This window comes from Pantherophis guttatus, chromosome 4, assembly GCF_059756535.1.
Source record: "Pantherophis guttatus breed Tessera chromosome 4, ASM5975653v1, whole genome shotgun sequence".
In the NCBI taxonomy this organism is placed as follows: domain Eukaryota; kingdom Metazoa; phylum Chordata; class Lepidosauria; order Squamata; family Colubridae; genus Pantherophis; species Pantherophis guttatus.
In genome coordinates this window covers 142,554,347-142,577,956 of record NC_142066.1, presented here as the reverse complement: position 1 = coordinate 142,577,956, position 23,610 = coordinate 142,554,347, and the positions used below count along the sequence as shown (strand labels likewise).

The 23,610-nt window shown below is 35.9% G+C and overlaps 1 protein-coding gene across 3 annotated transcripts in view; it reads left to right on the top strand.

Annotated features, from left to right (window-relative positions):
- The window catches only part of CUL2 (cullin 2), a 51,443-nt gene that overhangs the window by 7,235 nt on the left and 20,598 nt on the right, over positions 1-23,610 (top strand). For 2 of the 3 annotated variants that reach the window (XM_060683833.2, XM_034401996.3), the window contains exons 3-15: positions 401-503; positions 780-874; positions 2,824-2,929; positions 6,885-6,967; positions 11,019-11,115; positions 11,212-11,322; positions 14,103-14,265; positions 14,879-15,003; positions 17,301-17,408; positions 20,848-20,907; positions 21,587-21,715; positions 21,816-21,902; positions 23,193-23,345. In XM_060683833.2, the coding sequence (XP_060539816.2) occupies positions 401-503; positions 780-874; positions 2,824-2,929; positions 6,885-6,967; positions 11,019-11,115; positions 11,212-11,322; positions 14,103-14,265; positions 14,879-15,003; positions 17,301-17,408; positions 20,848-20,907; positions 21,587-21,715; positions 21,816-21,902; positions 23,193-23,345 (1,420 nt within the window). The remainder of the gene's footprint in view (positions 1-400; positions 504-779; positions 875-2,823; positions 2,930-6,884; positions 6,968-11,018; positions 11,116-11,211; positions 11,323-14,102; positions 14,266-14,878; positions 15,004-17,300; positions 17,409-20,847; positions 20,908-21,586; positions 21,716-21,815; positions 21,903-23,192; positions 23,346-23,610) is intronic. The other variant, XM_087893022.1, reaches the window with a different exon arrangement.

The window sequence follows — 23,610 nt, the reverse complement described above, 5'->3', positions numbered from 1 at the left end:
TGTGCTCTAGAGTTGAAGAAATCATCTGGCCTTTAGAAAACAATGATTTGAAAGATGATTTCCCATAGATTCAGTCCAAAGGGCTTTTACACAATATCCTATGAATACATGGATGATTTGCACTTAATCCCTTGCAGTGCCGTATTTTGGAGAAAGTTCTCCCTTCCACCCCAAAGTATTCTCTACACTTTCTGAGAGGCAGGGATCACAGAATTTTTTTCCCCCTGTAGCCTGAAAAAGTTTGAAAATCATAGCTCTTCAAGAAGCTGGAAAACGCCAATGAATCAATCTCTTTGGAACTCCAGTAAGACATTGGTTTTTTTTTTTCCTTTCTGTCAATATTTCATTAGAACTTGAGTTACAAAACCATAAAACATTTTAGCCTTGACTTAATACCCAGGGACATATACGCTTTATGTGTGGCCTATCCCGAACCTCTTGGAGAGAGACTTTATATGGAAACTAAAAATTTTTTGGAAAATCATGTACGCCATTTGCACAAGGTAACCGTAGAATGGATAAAAATAAAATGTTAATGCTGCATGTCAGAATTAAGTAGTGTGCAAGCTATTTTATAGTCTGCTGGAAGAAGCCATTTGGGTTTTTAAATTTTTATTTTCTGAAACAAGATATAAAGGTGTTATTGTTTGAAGGTCCCAAATGTTTGAAATAGTTCATACAGTTGAATTTATTACTCAGGGAGTTATGTTTTAACATTCCAAATAAAATAGAGTATGAATAATAAAATTAATCTATTTCCTCTGGGTTTTTTTCCATAGAAAGTCTTGGACTCTGAAGAAAAAATATTGGTAATGTATCATAGAAACTGGGATGAATACAGTAAAGGGGCAGACTATATGGACTGCTTATACAGGTAAATACATTTTGAACTTATTCTGGAATTTGGAAATGTGATTACTCTTAATAGAGTTATGGTTTTGTTTTGTTGCTTGCTGTGAACATGCTTACCAAATTGTCATGGGTAGAATCTTGCAAGTGTACAAAATGGAAGGTTTTGAGGCATAGCTAATCACATAATATCCAAAAGACAATTTATTGCATTCAGGCCATATGTTTCCCACTTCCACTATTATATTAGTAAAACAAAATAGGACCACAAATCTGTTGGAAACACTCTTTTTTTTATTATTATTATTTTTGCCCGATATCTGGTGTATGTTTGTTGGAAGGTGGAAAATGGAACAGGAATTTTAGAGACACGTCTGCACGGTTCTCTAAATTTACAGCGATGTTTGTTTGTTACAGTGCTTTTAGAAGAATGATTGGTGTTTACTTCTAATAGATACCATGACCTTAGTTCAGTGTTTCTCAATCTTGGCAACTTTAAGATATGTGGACCAGTTCCCAGAATTCCCCAGTCAGCCAAGGTTGAAAAGCATTATCTTAAAAGTTGCCAAGGTTGAAAGACGCTGCCTTGGCTTAACAAATTACGAAGGGTCCTTGGTGCTTTCTGAGCTTGGTTGTTTTCTTGCAGATGTTTCATTACCCAAACTAGGTAACATGGTCAGTGCCAATGTTGTCACCAGTTTGGGCAATGAAATGTCTGCAAGAAAACCAAGCTCAAAGAACACCAAGGGTCTTTCATTTGAACCCTGAGCTAGAATTATTCTCCTTTATTGGTTAACAAATTATACTTTTCAGTAGAAGAGGATGTATGTAACTCATGTGAAACTCCACAAACTTATACATTGTCTTAATGGTTTTTATTGTCTCTTTTCCTCCCTCTCTCATTCACAGAAGAGATTCTTGTTATAGGTTTGTTAGGCACACGCCATACTCTCAGGCTTGTTTTTAGTCTAGAGAAGAGAAAGGGAGGAAAAATGTTTTTCTAAATAGTTTGGAATTCCGGCACCTTTGTCAAGCTACGTTTTGTCAAACTATCAAGTCATAGTTACCTTGTGCATCCTTATAAAACTGTTACCTGCTCTATCCTTACTAATGCTTCAACCTTTTCTACTACCAGTTCATTCCGTAGAGCTGTTTTTTTTTTAATCTTTTTTTTTCTATTTGGAGGAAATGTGGATCTTGGCACAGGTATCTTTAGGAGTGATCCTTTCTCATGCTGATTGGAAGGAAGTCTTATAGGAAGTTCTCTTCAAGATTTCTAAAAAGAACTTCTCTTCTTCCAAGCAATCATGATCTCGTTCAGCTTTCAGATCGTGCTGTATCCTAAGTTGCAGGTTCCGTTCAGCTTTCAGATCGTGCTGTATCCTAAGTTGCAGGTTCCGCCTCCTGCTATACTTAGATTCACACAGTACACATTCAATACCAGCCAACCGTCAACAGTCTCCTCTAGTACCTAACACTTTTCATTTGTTTTTATTAAAAGGCAGAGGTGTCTGTTCCTGGGTATTTTAAACAGGCAGGAAACTTCAAGATCTCTACATGAACAGTTTGTCTGAAAAAGTCTGTAAACTTGAAAACATTTTACATCATCCCATGTCCATCAAGGCAGTCCCCCTACCAAAGAATATTCATTATTGAGGATAGTTTACCTGTGGGAAGCTTTAATTGGAAATAGAACCACAGGGTGAAAGCTCAGAGTTGTCAGTAATTGCAAGTTTGTATCATGCTTTTATTCTCTCTCTCTCTCTGTCTCTCTCTGTCAACTGATTTCTCCAGGAAGTCAGCCAAAACCTGAGCACCAGCCAAGCTTGGAACATGGTAGAGATTCGTCATCTTACAGGCATACATATTCCTTGGGTCTAAAAATGTTTTTAAAAACTGTTGTGCATTTCCTGTTATTTTCTCTTCCATTGAACAGTTTTATAAAATATCTTATGAGAAATATTTTTTTCATAGATACCTCAATACGCAGTTTATTAAAAAGAACAAATTGACTGAAGCTGATCTTCAATATGGTTATGGAGGTGTGGATATGAGTGAACCATTGATGGAGATTGGAGAAGTAAGTAGTATGGAAAAAATTTTTGGAGAGGTAACTGTAAAGTACATATTTTCTGACTGCCTAATCATCCATTAAGATAATTTCTGCCTTTCAAAATCATGTATTGTAGTTTATTTTGTTCAAACCATAAAACAAAGCTTTCTTTTATTATTTTCCTGAATAAAATAAACACTTGCAGCTAGCTTTTAGCTTTTGATTTATTTGTTGAAAGAAATTGAAATTTATGTAGATAGAAAGGAGCAGATATGAGCTGCAATGTTCTGACAAGAAAAATACCAAGTATAATTAATGGTTGTGATGTACTCAATGCTTATTTATTTAAGGTAACTTCTTTAATTAGAAGTAGATAAAACAGAGCTAGTTGAGACCCTTTCAGGACCCTATATGACAAAAAGTTAATCATTTACCACAGTATTTCTCAACCACAGCAACATTAAACTGTGGACTTCAACTCCCAGAATTCCCCACCTATCATGGCATTCTGAAGTCCACACATATACCAAGGTTGAGAAACACTGCTTTAGACGTAGGTGTACTTTAAGCCTATCTTATATCTTTGCTTATTTTCATAAAGGAAACAGTAAGATCTGTTTACCTACGGTATCTATATCACATTTCTACCAGGAAATAGTAAATTGTTTCCTCCCCCGCCCAGGTTTTTTTTCCTATGAAATAAAAAGTCAAATGGAATTAGTTGAAGATAGAGTCAGGAACAATTCATGGGCAAAATGTAACAGATAGGATTCCATCGCAATCAGTGGGATTAAATCAAGACTAAATTATACTGATTTCTGAGAGTCCCAAACCAGCCAAAGTTGTAGTATTTGTTGATATCTGTTCATAGTACATCAGAGAGAGACAATAAGGTATGTAAACCTGACCTTTGAAATAGGGAGGGAATGATCAAATTATTAAGGAGAGACTCTCAGAAAAAAACCATTAGTCTTGGGAAAGTGGAAAGCAGAATAAAAAACTTAAAAGATTACTCTGATGTGATTTTTGTTTGCCATAAAATGGGGCATACAGAAACGTTAACAAGCTTTCAAGATCTTTTATTTTACTACAGTGAAGAACATTCATAGTCCCTGCCATGCCTTTAATTTTTTGGTTGAAAGTAAAAATAAACCAAGAGCTGTTTAATTATTCTACAATATTAATAATATTTTCATTGAATTCTTTCTTAAATCCTGTATTTTAAACAAAATATTTACCTCATGCAGCAAATTTACCTAAATTTATTTCCCAGAATTTGGGGTAATTCCAAAAGTTCCTTTTAAGCGTGCTTAAAAGTTATGTGTATACCCCATCTCCCCCCACACAAAGAATGTATGAATGGGACCAAAATAGTATTTCAAAACCATCTGCAATATAGTATATTTCCTTCTATCAAGGAATTGAAACTGCTGTTTTACATATATAATGTATAATCTATGGAAGTAATGTATATCAGTAATGTAAACATATCCATGTAAGCAGTTTTAATTCAGTACACGTAGTCCTCGACTTACGACCACAATTGAGCCAAAAAATAATAATTGCTTAGTAAGAAATTTGTTAATAGCAATAGCAATAGCACTTAGATTTATATACTGCTTCACAATACTTTACAGCCCCTTCTAAGCAGTTTGCAGAATCCTTGAGCCTGGTGAGATTTGATATGTTAAATTGTAGGCAGCCACTAGGCAGCAGAAATACAGGTTCAGGCAAACTGGTAGCAGCGGCAGCGGGAGGCTCTGCCCACCCGCCCGGACATCATCAAATACGATCTGCGCATGTGCAGAAGGTTCTGTGCATGTGCAGACGGAGGGTGCGTGTGAATGTGAACTAGTTATCAAGTATCCAACTGGTAAACCAAGTGACCATGGTGATACTGCAATGGTCATAAGTGTGAAAAATGGTCATAAGTCACTTTTCAATGCCATTGTAACTTCGAACGGTCATTAAGCGAACTGTTTTAAGTTGAGGACCACCTGTATCTGCTAAATTGTACTTAACATATTTTTTGCCAGGTTTTACAAGAGCAGATATCGTATTTTTCGGAGTATAAGACGTACCTACCTTTTTTGTTTTTGTTTTTTATAAAAAGGTTTTTTTTATTTTTTAGACAAACACACATACAAACATACAATGTATTTTCTTTGAACAGAGTATTTGGCCGGTTCACAAATTTAAACTGTGTTTAGTCATTTCAGTTAAATTTACAATTTCTATATTTCCTTTTTGCCATATTTATTCCTCATCTATTTTTGTAAAAAAACCAATATTACCCTTCATCTTCATCTCTAATCTTAATCAAATTCAATTTTTCCCTTCTATTCTATATTATACCCCTTCTCATTGTCGTCTATTTTTATATCCATCCTCACATTGGTTAATTATGTAATATTACAGTTGTTTAATACAAATTCAACATTTTAATATAAATCAATTAGTTATATAATTATCTTTTTTGTACATTAATTAATATGAACATGAATATTCCAATTATTTCCATGCAATCCAATTTCTTACAAATCAATTAATTATATTTACCAATAATAATAAACCAAATAATTTTCCCCATATATTCCTCCAAACCACAATTTAACCATTTCTGCTTTCAACATAATATACAATTAATAATATCTCAATTATTATAATTCCCTAGTTAGAGTTTTCCCCTTACGTTACTCATTTTCACATCTTAAACTCTCCCAATAACCCAAATAGTTTTGCCCATATAATTCTCCAAATCACAACTTAATCATTTCTACTTTCATCACAATATATAATTAAAAATATTTCAATCGTTATAATTTCCCTAATTAAATTTTAAAATGTTCTAGCTGTTATCCAAGCTATAACTTAATCCTTTTTACTTTCACCACCATATACCATTAAAGGTATTTCAATTGTTACAGTTTATACTTATTCATATTTCTAAAAAAAAGAAAAAAAGAAAAACTTACCATTGTATAGATTTCAAAAATATAAAGACAAATATTCCAATTATTATTCATTTCATTTTTACAATCATGATTTCCCATTTATTTCTTACTACTATTCATATTTCAATTCTAAATATGTATAACATCTTTCTCTTTCATTTCTTTTTCTCCCTTCCCATTTTTATTTTTGCCTTTTTCTTTCTCCTTTTTTTCTTTTGTGTTTTAAAATTTTGAACGCTCCTCTTTTGTCCTAAATTTCCCATTGTTTGCACCTACCTTTTTTAGTGAGGAAAAAGAAGAAAAAGAAATCTCCCTCTGCCTCTGCCTAATTTTGCCTCCTTGGAGCAAACAGCCTGCTTTACTTTCAGTTTCGTTTTCAGCACAGCTTGATTAGCACAAGGGGGAAAAAAATCTGCTCCAGCACTCTTTGCAGCAAGCAGCAGAGCCCTGCACAAAACAGCTGAGAGCAAATCAGCTGAGAGTCTGGAGGCCAGTCTAATCAACTTGTGCTAATTAGCCTATGCTGAAGCTGAAAGGAGCTGTTTTTTCTTGCTGTTTGCTTCCAAGGAGGTAACTGCTGCAAGGCACAGGCCAAAGGGTGGGGGCCAGTGGGTGGGCAGGGCTACATTCGGTGTATAAGACGCACCTAAATTTTCACCCCCTTTTAGGAGGGAAAAAGGTATAGTTCCTCAATTCCAAAAAGCTACTTATTCCTGCATATTAGATGCAATTTGGTCAATGGAGAGTAAAACTGGCAGGATTCAACAAAAACAGAAGGAAACATTCCTCCTTCACTTCTTTTCAAGTGACAGGAAGCCAATAAGGTTTTTTATTTGGTAGATATTCAGTTGCTGGAAATTTCCTTCACAAGAGGAAGAATTGTTGCACTTTATTTAGCTATTTAGTATCCTTTCACTGTATCCCTCTGTTTTTGAAGCATTTGAGACTGAGCATTTTTTTAAAAAAAAACAAGAATGAATGAAATGGCAGTTCTATCATTGACTTTGTTTTTTATCGTACCCTGACAGCTAGCACTTGATATGTGGAAGAGATTAATGATTGAGCCCCTGCAAGCTGTCCTCATTCGAATGTTGCTCCGCGAAATTAAAAAGTGAGTTGAATGCTTTTTTAAAAAAACAAAAATGTATTGCGTAGAATAACTTCTTTGAATGCATATGTATTTATTACACCATGAAAATTTTATTTTATGCAAGCTTTATGTGAGATACCAGGCTGTTGGTATATTTCAAATGTAATAATCACAGCCACCTTTTCACTATAAGTATTTACCTAAGTGCCTAAATAAAGCCAGTGTTTTCTGCTATAAAATCAAGAAATGTGTTCTCCTAGTGAATGAAAGCTATGGGAGTGTTAAAACCATTCTCGCTCCGCTAGTTATTGTTGGAACCTTGAGGTCCATCTTTTTTGTAATTCTAGCATAGAACATTTAAATAATTCCATTACTAAATAGCTCTTGTGATTTAAAAAATATTTTAAATTGGGCATTACGGAGTATTGTATAAATGTTTTTTTTAAAGAGAAAAAAAAAAGACTGACCCCAGATTAGATTCCTTTCTGAAATTCTGAATGTGTTACAGAACTGATCAGCAGTACAAGCTTCAGCTACTTCTGTCAGTCAGCCTTGTTTCAGGGTAAGGCTTTGAGTGTCAGCAATATAAAAACCTTGCATATTCTATAGCTTATTAGCAATTGTATAGAAAAGTCAAATCTAGGCCATCTGATAATTGATTTATTGTAGTTATATACTACTGAATTCATCAAAAATTACTCCTGCTGGTTTACAACATCCTATGTTTGTATGCTGTCATTAATTTGTAATATCTGTTGTAATATAGAGTTTGTTGATGAAACACAATATTCTTATTTTTTATTCTTATTTTATTTTAGGATGTCAGTATGTTTATTTTTGGCCTGGGTTATATCCAGTATTATGTATAAATCAATACAGTACATAAGATGAAAATGAGCCCAAGTATTCTTAGTATCAAATTTCAAGCAGATGTCAGGTTTTCTTAACGTCTACTTATTCAAATATGTATCTACACCTTTTGTGGAAAATAATTATTTTAGGTATTTTGAGGAATGAGAGGCTATCCATCATCTCTCCTTCTCTTCCTCTCTATTTCTCTGTCTGTGTCTGTCTCTCCGTCCATCCATCCACCTACCAACCAACCAACCTATCTTCTCCTTCCTCAAAAGGAAGTGTGTGTGCATGTGTATTTAAATATAATTTCAAATTGAAAAATCAATTTGAAATAATTGCAGTTGAATTTATTTAATAAGAAAAGGATTATATATGTATTCTTCCTTTTATATAGGACACACACACACACACATATGTGCATATGTATATACATATGCATATACATGTGTGTATGTGTACACACACACACACACACACACACACAGTATATTTTCCCCCATAAGACACACCTGACCATAAGATGCACCTATGTTTAGAGGAGGAAACAAGGCAAAAAAAATTCAGACGGAGCCTGAGGGGACCACAGATAGGAGTCCTCTCATGTGCCAGCTGTGCCTATTAACTCCTGCACTGTGGAAAAGAGACAGAAGAGGCGGGCAATGTCAAAAACAGAAGAGGCAGGGCTCAGCACTGTAAAAGGACCCTGACGCCACAGCCTAGCTGCTATTCACCAAAGACTTCCAGACATTTCCACCCACTTTTTGGGGGGAGGGTGCATCTTATGTAGCGAAAAATATATGAATGATGAAGTGGTGCTCCTAGTATATTTCATTCATATATTTTTTTCTCTTATAAAACTGTTCTTTATTTTTCTTTATAAGAAAAGTTTACAGTAGCAAGGGAGATTGTTTATAACTCGTGATGCCTGTTCCTTTCTAATTTCTTATTTATCTTCTATGTTTTTTTGTTGCTGGTGATATAAACTGCTGTCATATTCATTGGCTGGTTGGTTTTGATCTATTTGTTGATCTACCTTTGTAAACGTGTTAATGTTTAATTGGTGGAAATAAAATGACATTAAAAGATTGTAGTAGAAGTTTGCATGCTCAGCAACTGCACTGTGCTTCATGCTCTTCCACTCACAATATCTGAGAAAAGTAAAATATTCTAATGTAATCTGCTTTAGGTACGCTGAGCACTTCATTTTAATTATATGTTGATAACAAAGAAAAAGAAATCCTAGATATAAAGGAGACTCCAACACAACTGCTTCTAAATCTTCAAAAATGTTGATTTGTAGAAGATTCAGGTTTGCAGTGAGTTCAGGACTACATTGTTAGTTACAGAATTATTTGCATACAATAATAACTGCCCAAACCCATAATTCAATGTACTCTGCACATGCACACACGATCTCCCCCACGCTCCCCACGCTTTTGACACGCGATAGCACGATGGCCCATTTTTCGCCCTCCCCAGGCTCCAGAGGCTTTCTTGGAGCCTGGGGAGGGCAAAAACGGCCTGCCTCACCCCTCCAGAGGCCTCTGGAAGCCGGAAATGGCCCATTTCCCAACTTCTGGTGAGCCTGGAAAACCTGTTTCTCACCCTCTCCAGGCTCCAGAGGCTTTCTAGGAACCTGGGGAGTGCAAAAAAGGCCTTTCCCATCTCCTCGGAGGCCGGAAATGCCTGTTTGCCAACTTCTGGTGGGACCAGAAGTCCCGAAAATCATCTGGCCGGTGCATGTATGCGCACAGGAGCTGAGCTTGGGCAATGCTCGCGTGCCCACCAATATGGCTCAGCGTGCCATCTGTGGCACGCGTGCCATAGGTTCACCATCACGGACTTAGAATAACAACAAAGAACAAAGAAAAGAACTCATATAAGAGTATGATTTTTAAATTGGCTTTTGAATGGTCACTTTGAAATACTGTAGTTGAATAGTCTTGAAGTTAATCTCCTAGTATACTTGGTGTGGAAGCCCAAAGCAAGTTCACGTCGAGATCATAAATCCCTGACAAGTTTGTTTGTTTGTTTGTTTGTTTGTTTGTTGCCCTTTGGGAATCATCTGGGGGTCTTTTTCTCCTCAGACCCCTAGGTCTGAGAAAAAGTCAACGTGCTATCTATTTATTATTACAATTTCATACCTTATTTTCACTCAGTTATATCTAGAAGTTGTCTGCTGCAGTAGTAACCTTGATTCCAGATTTTAATCTGCTTGGTGTAAAGAACAGTATAAGTGTAGTGTGAATTGTAGTTGTTAAATATCAAAGTTATCCTTTTCTTCTTGCCTATGCTTAACAGGGAAATATTTTGATGGATGAAATAGCTTTTCTGTTGAAGCTTTATTTGCTGACATGCCCTCCTTGTTGCCTCAGATAGTAGTGGTTATAACTCTTTTAATTTCAACCTGGAGCCTACACTATTTGACACAAAGGTGAAAACTTGAAAAGTATTGAAGGATCTTTCTCTTCCGTCTTAGGGATTTTTTTTTTCTTTACCTTCTCCAAAAATCCTTTCAAATGGGGAAAACTCATGATGTAACCCAGTATCATTGCCAAACATCCTCTATTCCAATTGTTTATTTAATAAGAAAAGAAAATTATTCCTTATCCTTGGCTAAGAAGGAATCCCAGAAGCTTTAGCTAGACTGTTACTGAACTACAGATGAATTAAAGAAACAACAATTTTCCATTTTTACTTCCTTAGCCAAATCCTAGGTATAAATGAAACAAGAGTTCATCTCCTGTTTTAGGTTTATCAGAGACTCTAAGGATTGCTTTGATTGATCACTTTTGACACAAATACTTGAAACAATTCTCCATTTTTGAACATGAACTACTTAGTATTATTTTGTAACTACTATAATATATTGTGAAGAATTTGGGTGAGAGCCTCCATCCCCAAAATAAGTTCCAAACACACTGATATTTTTGAAAATTATATTCCAGGGTGTAATATGCTTCAGTATTGAAAAGAAGCTGTGAACAACAGTTTTATCATTGTACAGTTAATTTTAGAGTTTAGACCAGTGTTTATTAATCTCAAGATCTTTGAGATGTCGTGATGTAAAATTCCCAGAATTCCCCAGCCATCATGATGTTTGGGAATTCAGGATGTTTGAAATGTACACATTTCAAGGTTGCTAAGTTTATAACACTGGTTTAACAGTATATATAAATAGTATGAATTCTGAGAATATTATTTTTCCATCTTTCAGTGATCGTTGTGGAGAAGATCCAAATCAGAAAGTAATCCATGGGGTTATTAACTCCTTTGTTCATGTTGAACAGTATAAGAAAAAATTCCCTCTGAAGGTAAAATGAAATTTTATTTCTTGTCATGGGAAGCAGTGACAAATATTTGTTCAATTTCTTGTCTTTTTTGGGCTTGATCCAACTCTCTCAATTTAGTTTTATCAGGAAATTTTTGAGTGCCCTTTTCTGAATGAAACGGGGGAGTATTATAAACAAGAAGCTTCAAATTTAATGCAAGAATCAAACTGCTCACAGTATATGGAGAAGGTAAGATGATCATATGTATTCTTTGTTCTGTGTATTTTGGAACAAGCTGCTTTCCAAGAATTTCAGAAGCAGTTGTGGTGTCAGTCATCAGTATCATGAGGGTTGATGGTTCAGGGGAGAAAAAAAATCAGAATTCCGTTTTGCTAACGTAAGACCTCATCATGCATCTAAAATGCATTTTCAGCTGATCCATATACATACAGATAGTCCTCACCTATGATTACAATAGTAATATGATTACAGTAGGGACCTGCAATTCCATTGCTTAACAGCATGGTCATTAAGTGTGATGTCACATGATGACTAGACACAATAACAGTTTTTCCCAAACACCATCACTCTGCTAAACAAATAATTCCCTCAACACTGTCAAACCGTTTACTAAGTCTGCACTACTATTAATCTTCTCATCGTTCCCATCACCCATCTCCTCCCACTTATGACTGTATGACTGTAACTTTGTTGCTTGTATCCTTACAATTTATATTGACTGTTTCCTAATATGATTTTATTGCTTATTTGTATCCTATGATTATCATTAAGTGTTGTACCTCATGATTCTTGATGAACGTATCTTTTCTTTTATGTACTCCGAGAGCGTATCCACCAAGACAAATTCCTTGTGTGTCCAATCACACTTGGCCAATAAAAAATTCTATTCTATTCTATGACAACTTAACCTCAGTTTTGACTGCAGTCATTAAACAAATCATTATGGGTCATTGAGCGTGAGTCACTGATTTACGACTTCCTGCCAGTTTTCCCATTGACTTCATTGGAAACTGGCTGTTAAGGCCATAAATGGAGATCGTATAACTTGCAACTGTTGTAATTGTTTGCCTGTTGCCAAGCACCGAAATTGCAATTACATTTCTGCAAGGATGCTGCAATGATCAGAACTTCGAGGACCAGTCGAAGTCTCATTTTTCAGGGCTGTTGTAATGTCGAATGGTTGCCAAATGAGTTGGTCAGTAAGTGAGGATTATCTATATATCCAAAGTCATGTGAAGGCTAAATCAGAGGAAGCATTTGCTCTTATTTCCAAAAGCGTTATCTTTTTTTTTTTTAATTGAGCTTTAGTCAGGTTGTATAATTACTCTATTTATGATGCGGTATGTAAATTATGCTCTATGTCATAAAACAACACTAAATTAGATAGAATAAGATGCTTAGAGAAATAAAAGGCATCCTGTTGCAAATAACATATACTTCATTGAGATCAATAGCAATAGCACTTAGACTTATATACCACTTTGTAGGGCTTTACAGCCCTCTCCAAGCGGTTTACAGAATCAGCATATTGCCTCCAATAATCTGGGTCCTCATTTTACCGAACTCGGAAGGATGGAAGGCTTAGTCAATCTCGAGTCGGTCAAGATCGAACTGCTGACAGCCAGCAGAATTAATCTGCAATAGTGCATTCTAACCACGGCTCAATAGTTCTCTAGCTTTGAACCATTCTGTTGTCTTTTCAATAGGCTTTTCTTTCCTTTTTCTTGGAAAGCTCACCTTTAGCATCCTTAAATTTGTATGATTTTAGGTAACCTTTTGATAATAGAGTATTTGACTTGGTGTGTCAAAACATTTTATTTGATTGTCTATTAGTCACTGGCATTTATTTATTTATCCATTCATTTAATTTATTTATTTATTCACCCTCATTTTCCTCACAATATAACCACCTAGCAGGCTTTCCAACAATCTCACTGCATCCCCAGGCAAGATGGCAAAGCTATGTTTTCAGGCTCTTCTGGACAGCCAACTAGAATGGGGTCAGTCTCACCTGAGGGTGGGGGATGTTGTTCCAGTGGACAGGCACTGAGGCAGAAAATATCTTTGAGGTGACATTCTTTATGGAGAGGACCTATGACATCTCTGGATCTGATGTAATGGGTAGATGTAACTGGCGAAAGGTGGTCCCTCAAATAACCTGGCCCCGTGCCACATGGGACTTTTTAGGTCTCTACTAACATCTTGAAATGAAGTCAGTGCAACTCATGGAGCAGAGATATAGCAATCTAGATGCGCAAATAACTGCTCGCATCATACCTTATACCAGATGAGGCTTCCGGATACTCTGCAAAGGCAGCCCATGTGTTACAATAATCCACACAGGAGGTGACCAGGACTTGCTCTATGTTGCTTGTAATTATCCTGATACGTATTTATGTACTGATACTTTGTAACTTGACCACTTCCAATTATGTATATTTTACATAAAACAGCAAGCAAGGTGTAAATGTTCAGAATGATGCCATGGGTGTGAAGCATTAATTAAACATAGAACAGAATTATAATTGATACTAGCCAGAATAACTAATATTAGTATGGGATTTTGGATCACCCTGCTTTGTTTCCTTGTTTGTTAAACAAGAAAACAAGCCAGCAGCCAACAAGTCTGAAAAGACCATCAGAGGAGACAGTCCTGATGAATATTTTGAAATTGAAATCTTAAGAATATTTGCTTGCAAAAGTTTCACTACAACATTACAATCTTATCAGTGTTGTTTGCTCTTTCTTAAATTCTTAGAAGTCTCTTACTTGGCATCACAGTTCATCCTAACCCATTTTCCCACTTTTTCCCCTAAAATGTTTTTCCTTTGTAATAACATCACAAATAATGCAATTAGGTTTTTTTAGAGTATGTAGTTTGAAAAATGTGCTTTTTATATTTGCTTCAGTATTGCATTGGCCCTGATAACTTGAAAATATATGCTACTCCTTTTACTTTTAGGCTCTTACTATTTAATTGTGTTCTTAATGTGGAAAATTACTTTTAGGTTTTATCTAGGCTAAAAGATGAGGAAGTAAGATGTCGAAAGTATCTACACCCCAGTTCCTACGGCAAAGTAATTAATGAATGCCAACAGCGAATGGTAGCAGACCACTTACAATTTCTTCATGCAGAATGTCATAACATCATCAGACAAGAGAAGAGAAATGGTAAAAAGTGTCTTGTGGGACAAACGTTTGAACACCTATTAAAAGTAATATATGTTCGAAAGTACTTTTCCTTCTAACCAAAGTGAATCAGACATAAGAAAGATGGTCATTGGTCTGTGAGGCTACTTAACACAGAGAGTAAGTGTGGATTAGGGCCAAGAGTTTCATAGAAGATGTATGGATATATCTCTATTCCTTTTATTAAACCTGCTTTAAAGCTAATTTATGATTCAACCTTCTGTCATATTCAATGCTAAGTAGTATAGCAATAGCATTTAGACTTACGTACTGCTCTATCATGCTTTATAGCACATTCTGAGAGATTTGCAGAGTGAGCATATTGCCTCCAGCAATCTGAGTCCTCATTTTAACCACCTTGGAAGGATGGAAGGCTGAGTCAACCTCAAAACCGGTCAGGATCGAATTCCTGGCTGCGGGCAAAATTAGCTTGCAATAGTTGTAACAACTGTATCACCAGGGCTTCTAGTTTGTTTACCTAGTAGCATCGGTCAACAACAGCCCATACAAGGTGATTTTATAAAGCAGATTTCTTGAGAGTAATAGTTTTTGAAAAAAGTGTCTATCCTGAAAATCAAGTTCTTTCTTTACGCAGATATGGCAAACATGTATACACTGCTTTATGCTGTGCCAAGTGGCTTACCTCATATGATTCAGGAACTACAAAACCATATCCATGATGAGGGCCTTAGGGCAACCAGCAATCTTTCTCAGGAAAATGTAAGTTTTTCTTCTTCAGCAGAAGAAAATGATTTGATACTTCAAAATATAAAGACATTGCTAAGTGACTGTAAGTTTGCTTGTTTGCTTTATCTTAAGTTTTTGTAGTTTGGTAAACTGATAGGCAATATTGTTAATTTCATTACAGAAAAAAAAAGAGTGAATTAGCATTTCATTGGCCTTGAATGATTTACAGTAGAGTAAGTGGAGCAAGTCCCCAACTTACAACCATTCATTTAGTGACCATTCAAAATTACAACACTGAAAAAAGTGACTTACGACCGTTTTTCACTTGCAACAATTGTAGCCGCCTCCGTAGTCATGTGATCAAAATTCAGACGCTTGACAACTGGTTTATATTTATGACTGTTGCAATGTTCCGGGGTCATGTGATCACCTTTTGAGACACGCAAAGTCAATGGGGAAGCCAAATTCACTTAACAACCGTGTTACCAAGTTAACAACTGCAGTGATCCACTTAACAACAATCTGGGAAGACAGATCGTAAAATGGGGCAAAACTCACTTAACAATTGTCTCACTTCGCAACAGAAATTTTGGGCTCAATTGTGGACATAAGTCGAGGACTACCTGTGTTTTAGCTCATGCATTCAATCTTGGCTGAGGTTAAAAATGGGTTTAGTACTTGAATGAAAGACAATAAAGAAATCCCAAGTCTGTAGACAAGACTGAGACATTGAAGGAACATCTCAGAAGAAAATAACAGTAAATTATTTCTCTATTGCGGTCATGAAAATAGCACGGACACCAGGGGTGGGTTCTACTTATCTTTACTACTGGTTCGCAATGGGAGCATGCGCTCCCGTCAATTATGACTTCCTGGTGGTGGGCAGAGCCTCCCGCCACTTTTACTACCGGTTCTAAAGAATCAGACAGAACCGGGAGGAACCCACCACTAATGGACACAATAATGGATGTATTTAGAACATCAGTGAAGTTCAACCTAAGGGGATCTTTAACCCTAGGTATTTAATAAAATCCTTCTCATACTGGTAAGTTTGAAATACATTAAGCTTTCCATTTTATAGAATAAAATATGTATAGCTCAGGGTTAAACTGTGGAGTCTTTGGTGCCCGCTGAACTTGGTTGTTTGCTTGCAGACATTTCATTACCCAGCTAGGTAACATCACCAGTGCTAGTGAGAATTGTTCTCTGCTTTTTAACAGTAGCTTAACCTGCCAGTGTTAGTGAAAGTGTGGCTTTCTTCTTGGTGGTTCCTCGCTTCTACATGTATAATGGAATGTGTGGATGATCTTGGGGGTATCTAGGAAACAATCAAACAAGATACTTAAGAGCCCCTAATGAATTAACAGTCAGAAGAAGAAATGTAAGAAGAATTTGCTGTAATTGTTCAGATGGTTAAAATTTATGCCTTCGGACTTGCAAAATTCTGTTAAGGTAGCTTTATAATAAAGTAGAATTAGCTCATCTAATTGGATTTTCTATCCCACTTAATTCAAACAGCTTATATCACAATACCTTAATCAAGGAGCTACCAAAGTGAAAACCATACTTCCACCAACATAGGCAGGGCAAGTGACTATATAAAAACAGGGAGAAAACCCCTGTTCATCCTGATGACATTATCTAGTTGGATAATGAAACATCTGAAAGCAAACGATTTCAGACAGCATCAAGGATTCCATATTCCATCTTTAATCACCCTGACCTAAATCTGTAGCCCATCGCATTTGGAAGATTGCTTATAAATATAATATACAAAGATATGTCAGCACTATAAACCAAAGTACCAAGCATAGGTAAACACAGTTACGGTCCTGCCCGAGATTATATGTCTCCCAATTATTTTAGCTGAACCTGAATTCTGGCAATCATCAAGATTCTTAAATGAAAATATATAGTATTCATATATCTGCCAACACAAGAAGATACAGATTTTGAATGGCACTGTCAGTTTGTACTTTTTCCATGAAGAACTAGCAACCCATTTATCAAATTTCTTAGCAGTAATAACCATCATCCTTCCCTTTAGATGAATTGAATTTTAACTTGGGAGGTTCAGTGAACTGGGAATTGAGGGAGTTGACTTGCCGAACATTGGGAGTACATTGTGCAATAAAATTCGAAAACCCAGGTTATATCATTGTAAAATGATGGCTGCAAACATATTCTGAGAATTATTTTATTCTTTTACAGATTCCTACTTTTAACGGGATATGAGTTTAGGCAATGTTTTCTTTCTACCAAAATTATTTTGCTAATAATTGTTACAGAACTGGCTGTTTCTTTATTATTCTGTCTGTTTTTGTCTTCAGATGCCCACTCAGTTTGTAGAATCAGTGTTGGAAGTACATAGTAAATTTGTTCAGCTCATAAATACTGTTTTGAATGGCGACCAGCGTTTTATGAGTGCCCTTGACAAGGTGAGCCCAATGAAAATAATACACAGACCATGTAGTGATGAACATAGGGTTCAAACTAGAAGTAAACAGATTTAAAGCGAATTCATGGAAATTAATGCTATTTGGAAGCTAAGAAGGGTTGCCTGGGTAAAAATTGGATGGGAAAAGCACTATGGAATGCCATTGTGGTTGGTAAGGCTAAGATGTTGTTAAAAAAAATAATCAGAAGGAGAGCGTAAACCCTTTTCACATTGTTGCGAAGAAAAATATTTGGGTGGCTCCACTGAGTCCTCAGCTTAAGATGAAACAGACCTTACCATTTTTTATTATTCATACCAAATCCCTTTCTGTTGAATGGGTCTCTTAAAAGATGCCTCAAGACAGTCCTTAATTTGTGAGGATGATTAACTTGTCCATTGAATGACAATCTTAAACAGCAATGGTGTAACGGGGCTTTATTTATTGTGACTTAAAAATTTCTGTCAGTTATTTTATGCACTTTCCATTCTTAATTCTTTGCAGGTTAAGCAGTGTTTTGCAAAATTTGGAAAAGCGTTAAAAAATAGAAAAGCAAAGAAACTGAGATAGATTTTCTTTAAAAAGAAAAAGAAGTGTACTGTAGTGTACTTAATTCCATTTAATTTCCCATCCCTTGCAAAACCTCCTTGTTTCATCCATACTTTGCAGCTATTGGATTCTGAAACAGAACAGGTTCTTTGGATGGATGTGCTTGCTGCATTTCTCAGTGTTTGAGTTAAGGTAGCCCTTACAGAGCAGATTGTCACCACTCTGTCCCTCTCTCCTTTATCCAAATTGGTATTTTCCTGGCACTGCATGAGTGTCCTGCAGGTGGCGGAAAGGTGTGGTTTCTTTAAGAAGGAGCAGTTATGTATCACTGAACCACTTTTTTGGCTTTGGATCCCACAAGCTCCTGTCTCCTTTGTTCTTTTCACAGGACTCTTTTTTGGGGGAATCTCTTCAATTCCATCCACTCATAATGTGTGTTTGATTTTCCTTCCCTCTTAACTCATCTCTTTCTTCGTATACTTATCTTGCAGTTCAAATCCTTTTCATTCGTTCACTCACTTCGTTTTTATGCAGTAGTCTTTTGCCCTTAACTCTGTTTATTTTATCAAACAGATGTCCTGACCCATTCTCCCTGCATTCAGTTTCATTTTATGCTTTCTCAGATGTTCCTTAGAGAGTGAGAAGAATTAAATTGCCATTCTCATCTCCTCCTCCTTTTTTTTTTTAACGATCTGTTTTTCCTTATAAGTATATACTGCAGTGGTGGGTTTCTATCGGTTCGCCCCGTTTCAGGCAAGCCAGTAGCAGGAATGGTGAGCTAAGAGTGAACCGGTTTGTTCTGACCATCAGCTGGGCCCTCCCACCCGCCCTTGCGCTATACCTACCTATATTTGTTAGTTTTTAGCCCAGCTGAAAGGCGTTGCAGAGCAGTTTGCCGTCCCTCAGCTTTTCTGAAATGCAATGCACTTGCACGGAGCACAAGTTTGGTGTGCGTGCACGAAGCAAACCGGTTGTAACACCAGTTGAAATTCACCATTGATATACTGCCCTGAACAACAATACTTTTCAAACCTGGAAACTTTAAGACATACAGATACAGAATCTGAAAAATTCTGGGAGTTGAAATCCACACACCTTAAAGTGTGGAAAAAAACACCTCACTCTCCGCTATCTCTTAAAATTTCTCCATCCTGTCCCCTGTTTTTAATGTCCATAAGAAGAAAATTTGTTTTGTAAAAGCAGACATCCCAATTGTGTGATTTTTTTTTGAAGCCAAAGGATGTATTGTTATACTTTTTAGCATGTGCTTTCAAGAGGAAGAGCTTGAATACTTGAATAAGAATGTATTTGCTTTGTCCTATTTTTACCTCCACTTAATCATACACTACAAAAGAAGATAAAACCTACTCCAACCTTATGAACAGCTTGGCTACCTGGTTAAAATCACTAAGGTCGTCTGAAAATGGGTTGACAGATTTTAGCAATCTTGGAAGCTGCACTCCCATGTAGGAAACAATAAATCTTAAACTTTCCAGCCCGTAAGGAAACAATTAGGTAATAACTAGTCATAGGATGAAAATGAAGTCACTATTTGTAGATATCACTCTGGTTAACAGATGAGTCCTGACTAATGAACCATATGTAAAGCTCCATGGGATAAGGAAATTCCAAACAGCTTCATCAGCCAACCAAAGCCCTATAATAGAAACAGATATCATTAAAGACGTCTGATTTCTGCAACTTCTTTTAATTTAGTAATGCTAAGAAGAGGTACATAGACTTAGCTGCATCTCTCAAGAAGCAGGAAGGACAGATTACCACCAAGTTCTTAGGCATAATATATTTTAAAAATGTGTCCCCTTTTCTCCCCCCAATTCTAATGATGTCTTTACTAAATGGGGTTTGGAAGCATCTCCAAGTTGAATAAATCAACATGGTTCTTTGCATTAGCCAATCATCAGTCCAGCTTCTCCGCAAAAAAGGGAGATTAACATATTTCTGAGTTAAACAATTATTGGGAGAAAAGGGGCAGCATTGGTTGCTCGTGTGGTTTTTCTGTCTACAAATTGTCCGTTGAATGGTAGTTTTCCCTAGAGCAAAAGTAGTAATTAGTGAGCATGTCATTTTTAATTTAATAAGACGCCGTTATTCTTGATTCAAAATTTCAATTGATAAAATTATACATATATTTCTCCATCTGTTCTCCTATTTTTGTTAAATACACTCTTAATGTTGACAAATTCCTCTTGGTTTTTCCACATTTGTATGCAGACCTCTACTCCAATTTATCCTTCTTATACTAATTTTCAGATCAATACTCTTTACTTTACCATGCAATCTGTATAACAATTGTGCAGATCTTTTGGCTTCATAGCCACTAATGCAGCAACATCTGCATACAAAAATACCTGTATCCCTGTACCAAACCAGTGCAGCCTCTATTGCATTTGTTCATAAAACATTAAATCCAGGGGACATCCTGGACCCTCGTCCTATTCTATGCACTGGTGTAATTAAAGCCCATAATCTAGTCTACTGTTTATCTTACTAAAAATTTTGTAAATAATTCAGCACATGATATTTACAAGTCAGTTTCAAAAACCATGTGCAGTGTTAAAATTTAATAAGCAATTAATACATTGGTGTCTATGCCATCATTGTAGACTATAATACAAAGGATTTGGGGAAGAGAACAGGCTGAGATGTAGTGATTGATTCAGAGTCGTTAAGTGAAATTCCGTAATTGAGTATCAACTTGAATATAAATTTCTCTATTCATAATCCAACTTCCCTAATCAGAGGGTTACCCCAGTTCTCTCATGTCAGCAAGCAGTTGGGAATTTATTCTCAGAGGTATTGTTTACATATGTGTGGTCAGTGCTATGACATTTGCATACCTTATTAAAGTTATTTTTCTTGCGCTTCTAATTAGGCTTTAACATCAGTAGTGAACTATAGGGAACCAAAGTCTATCTGCAAAGCTCCTGAGCTGGTAAGTGTCAAATACTAGTTTTATGTGCTTAAGTTTAAGTGTAGAATACCAGATAATAATTTTGTAGGTTTTATGCAAGCAAACAAATAATGAAAACTTTCAAAATGGTGGCCAGAATTGTAAGGGACATAGCTTGGTTTCTCTAGATGACAGTTATATTGCAGGAATAGCACTCCCAATACCAGATGTTTTTGGGGTGCAGGTCAAATTCTGGTTGTCACTTTGAAGTCCTACAAAGCTCAGGTATCTTCACAATTATCTGTTTCCAACACTATCTGCTCATGCAACAAGGTCTGAAATGGAAGTTCAGGTTCATATTCTAAAAAAGTGTCTCCACAAGGGATCATTGGGTCTTTTCCATTGCTATTCCATTTCTATGGAAAAGCATCCCTTTTGAGTTCAGGTCAACACTGATCCTGTGGGAATTAGTAAAGCCATTAAAACTTGATTTTTCTAGGAAGTATTATGGTCTGTTCACAATCTGTAGAGTCTGTTTGCAAATGAAGTGGCATGTAAGTTCGAAGAACAAATATACAAATAAATTAAATTTCCTTTTAATTTAGATAATCTCTTCAGTTTGCTGCATCTGATTGCTTTACTTAAGTTGCCTACCATTAGTTAGTTATCATAATGATTTCCTTTTGCCTTAATGACTATTCTTTTTGTTCCTTAACTTGAGTTGGCCAAATATTGTGACAATTTGCTAAAAAAATCAGCAAAAGGCATGACAGAAAATGAAGTGGAAGACAAACTTACAAGCTTCATTACAGTTTTCAAGTATATTGATGACAAAGATGTTTTTCAAAAGGTAAATAATCATACAGAAGATAACTATACTTTTATTTTTCCCCTTGGAGAATACTTTTGTTATGCAAGGAAATCTGAACTTCTGCTTTTTTTAACTGTAGTTCTATGCCAGAATGTTGGCAAAAAGGCTTATACATGGTTTATCGATGTCCATGGACTCAGAAGAAGCTATGATTAACAAATTGAAGGTAAACATTAGTTTATTAATACAATAAACCCAGCTCTTCTTGGTGCTTAAACTTATTCATGTTATAAACAATTACTAACCTAATTGCAAGTCAATTTTTAACAATATGGTGAGCTTTTTTCAGGCTGCTAATATAATTATACCTAATACAATTAATAGATTCTAGTTGTCTTCCAGCTAGAAAATTGCTCTGAGAATTAACTTGCTGAAAATTGCATAATAAGAAAAAAACCTGCAGGTGGTGCTAAGATTATGCAAGTTAGAAAAATTCCTGATTTAAAGTTGTGCGCTAAAACATTTTTCAGTTAACAGAGATGTTCTTCACAGAACTTTTATTATGTGTAGTACACAGATCTCACCAGAATCTCCTGTTCTACCTTAATTCAGAATAGATGGAAGTTTCAGAGGGAATTGCTCTTTATAGTTTTTATTTTTCTTTGTAATATACACTTGTTTATTTGTTTACACTACTTATAGAACAATAAAAAAAGGTTTGAAACTGCTCCTAGCATGAGAACCAAGAAGCTGCTGTTCAGTTATTCTATAGAATAACAAACACTATCTAGTTTAGTACCTTGTAGTTGGTATCTAGTTAGCTTTCAAGAATACTGGCTGAATACAGGTAGTCCTTGAAGTTATGATAGCACCCCCCCCCCAATTATTTATGACTCAGTCCTGACAATTGTCCCTGTGATCACTTGACTGGATGTCAGGCTTTTGGCAATGGGCCACATTTATGGCTCTTTTCGGCGAAAATGGCCCACAACAAACAATGGGCTTATGATTGTAGAGGTTACTTCCTGACCACCACAAAAAAGTTATATAATGGCCTGCTTTAGGACTGTTACAACTTACAATTATAATGAGTAGGCTCTATCATGGCCATGAACCAAGGATTACCTGTAGTAGCTTTGCATTTTTAAATTATTCAATGTCAATATGATGTACAGCAGTGCTTCCTAAACTTGTTGCTTTCAGGTTACATTCTGACTTTTAAAAATAAGAGCTATCCTTAGATTTATTGCTATTAAAGATAAAAATTGATGTGCTTGTAGAATATTTACTGAATCACATTTAACACCACACTATATTTTTCTAAGGTCCTCATTCTCGATAAAACAGAAGTAGCTTCTTTCAAAAGCATCTGTCTTTTAGCACATATACTTTTTGGGTAAACACCTCTAGCAAATATATTGGTTATGGTGTTATAGGTTATTCGTTCACCTAATCATTACACCTTTTTCAGTGTCAGGCTACAAATTTGGCATGTGTGTTTTCTTTTGTTTTACAGCAAGCCTGTGGTTATGAGTTCACTAGCAAACTCCATCGAATGTACACAGACATGAGTGTTAGTGCCGATCTTAACAACAAATTCAACAACTTCATAAAAAATCAAGACACCGTCGTAGATTTGGGAATTAGTTTTCAGATATATGTTCTTCAGGTATTTGAAAAGGAAATGTATCCATTTGTGTTTTCATTTGTATGTGTCCACATTTAGTGTGTAATGTTGATGGCACAAGAACAAGTACAAGAGGTACTTCTGCTGCATCTGGCTTTCAGATACTATAGTGAGTATAGAGAATTCTATTGAAGGATGGAGGGGAGGTTCATTGCCAAGACAGTGATCAGTAAACAGGACTTGAGCCCAGATCAAGAAAATAGTTTATGAAGACACCTTAGATAGTTTCTCACTACCTTAATCCTCA